At 44.1% G+C, this 2518-nt stretch overlaps 1 protein-coding gene across 1 annotated transcript; it reads left to right on the top strand.

Moving 5' to 3' along the window:
• Positions 1-421: 421 nt before the first annotated feature.
• Positions 422-2404, top strand: BBBOND_0001710 (hypothetical protein, conserved; the record flags this gene model as incomplete). Its single annotated transcript, XM_012915011.1, has 1 exon — positions 422-2404. The coding sequence occupies one exon, from the start codon at positions 422-424 to the stop codon at positions 2402-2404; it is 1983 nt and encodes a 660-aa protein (XP_012770465.1).
• Positions 2405-2518: the final 114 nt, after the last annotated feature.

The raw sequence follows: 2518 nt of genomic DNA on the forward strand, positions 1-2518 counted from the left end.
GCGGGCCTTTAACACGGGTAACAAACGGGGAGGCGAATAAGAAGGATCGTGCCAGGTAAAAGGTAAATAAAGAGGGGGCGTATGCGATTATGGGGGAAATTGGATAAGATGTGAGAGAAGGATTGTGGAAAATGGAACCAAAAATCCGGGGACTTCTACCACGAATTGTAGGTGGGGCACAGAGTTTGATACAGAAAGTAAAAAAACTAAACATGCTGCGCAGTGGAAGATTCAAGGGTTGTATGAAGATTTAGAAAAATCAGCAGTCTCACGGAGCTTTGATAAGATTGAGAGAGGTAACGGAGGCACAGTGCAAGCTCCTTATTGAAGGCCATAGGTGAAGACAAATCCGTTCAGAAGCTTACAGAATATATACGAAAGTGGAATGATGAAATCAGGGAACCTGTAAAGACGCTGATGGATGAACATAGGCGCAGGTATAAAAGGGTCTGTTAGTAAATTTGAAATACATAACGCTCTCAATAATTCTAAGGTTAAATCTGCAGTCACGTCACAACTCGAAGCGCTAAAGGGGATTTTAAATGATAATGGCAGAATTCCCAAAATCGGTACAGTTCTAATTGGCGACGAATCCATTACTACATATGGTGCAACTCCACTCACATTGAAAACTAATCTCTCGAATTCGGAAATTTTCGACACTGTGATCCAGAAACTTTCTAGAAACCAGATCGTAGATACAGGTGAAGTAGAGAAACTCTTCAGCACTCTCGGCAATATTGCCACAACAGTCACCCGGCACACCCAAAACGTTGTTCAAAACGTAATGCAGAATATTAAAAACAAAATTGAAGAAGAACTTAAGGATACCGTTGGGGCAGTTGAGTTGCGATTCTCGGATTTTAGCCAGCTGGTCACTGACCGCAGTGGACGTTCCGTGGGCCCTGTCTCTAATAAAGCTGAAGGCCTCCAGTGGCTGATTACCAAGTTTGAGAAGAACGTAAAACAAACCATTGAAACGCTGCAGTCAACGTTTAACGATACATTTAAGCAAACTGGTGCAATTCCTCGAGGTAAAGACAAATATGAGTTTGGACCGAAGCTCATGGAAGCATTCAACACCACTAACGCTGATCTCGTAAAGGGAGACGTTATGCAGAACAAACAAAATGTGCTTGACGAACACATCGGGCATGATATTTTGGCAGGTTCAGGCGACCAAAATAAAATTGCCGAAATTGCTGATACTTTCACAAAATACAGGCAGCAAATCGTGAGAGATAGCCTAACCAATCCTGACCCAAACCAGCTACAAGGCAAACTCCCCGAGGCTATCAGTGCGATTAAAACCACTGCCTCCGGCATCACCGTCCAAGGAACGAAACTGTCGATGGACAACCTTGGTAAGAAAATAACATCCGACCTCGAAGCCCTTCTAAATGCGTTTTCTGCAACTGGTAAAGTCGTGAAGGATAAATTGGTACAGCTGCAGAAGGACATTGGTATGGGTACTAAAAATGATAATACACTACAGAAAATCCACGACAAACTCAGTGATATTCTTACCAAAGATTTCGCGAAAGCCATCGACGAGGCGAGAAACTTCGACGCCATTGCTTCCACAAGATGCCGAGAAACCATCGGACTACTCACTGAACACGTGAATTCCTGTGCTTCGTCCGCAATGTCCACACTCACTACCCACGCCCACCAACAATACGTCCTTTCCCTCAAAGAAGCGCTGACGGCGTTCGCTGACAAGGTTCACAGGGAGTTGAACATGTTGGTTGGTCCTATAAATAACGATCTACATGCGGGACTTAAGGGGTTTATGCATAAAATCGAAGAGAGTTTGGTGAAGAAAATTGAAGGAATTACGACTATCGATCCCAAGGACTTCACTCAAAAGTCTCCACTCAGTAAGGGAGCAGAAATATTAAATGTTGCCTTCACGTCGTTCTACAATGCGCTGAAACAGCAATCTGGTCTAGTAGCAGACTTCTGGAAAGTCAAAGCATCGGATGAAGCGCTATACATTCTACTGAAAAAGCTATCAAATTCGCAGCACTTTAATAACGAATTTAGAGATAATTGTGATAAGCTTACGAAATCACTAAGGTCATTAACCGCTAACATATTTGCTGCTGACTCAACTTTAATCTGCGATGCATTGAGACACGGCTATACAGCACTGCTCACCGAGCTCGACAAGGCGTACGTGAATAAGTACTCTGGCATAGTATACGCCGAAGAGCTGGTGATGGAGGAGAAAACACTCACCGAATACGGGAAGAGGTGCGCCAAAGTCTTTCTTACGATTCTGAAATTCTATTGCGACGATCTTAACGGGCTGCAGAAGCATTGTGCGGAGAAGTCAGTGTGGAGGGGACGCCAAATATATGCCTCTACAACAGCAAAGAGAACGCGCTCGGCGATTATTTGAAAAATGTGGTTACGTGGTTGCCGACAACAAAAGTCGAAACACGGTGAGTTGCAATGCTCTCCCGCTATGAAGGGTGACCATATACTTAACACCTCGATGCGGGATCCAAACGCA

This window comes from Babesia bigemina, scaffold Bbigscaff_62853, assembly GCF_000981445.1.
Source record: "Babesia bigemina genome assembly Bbig001, scaffold Bbigscaff_62853".
NCBI lineage: Eukaryota > Apicomplexa > Aconoidasida > Piroplasmida > Babesiidae > Babesia > Babesia bigemina.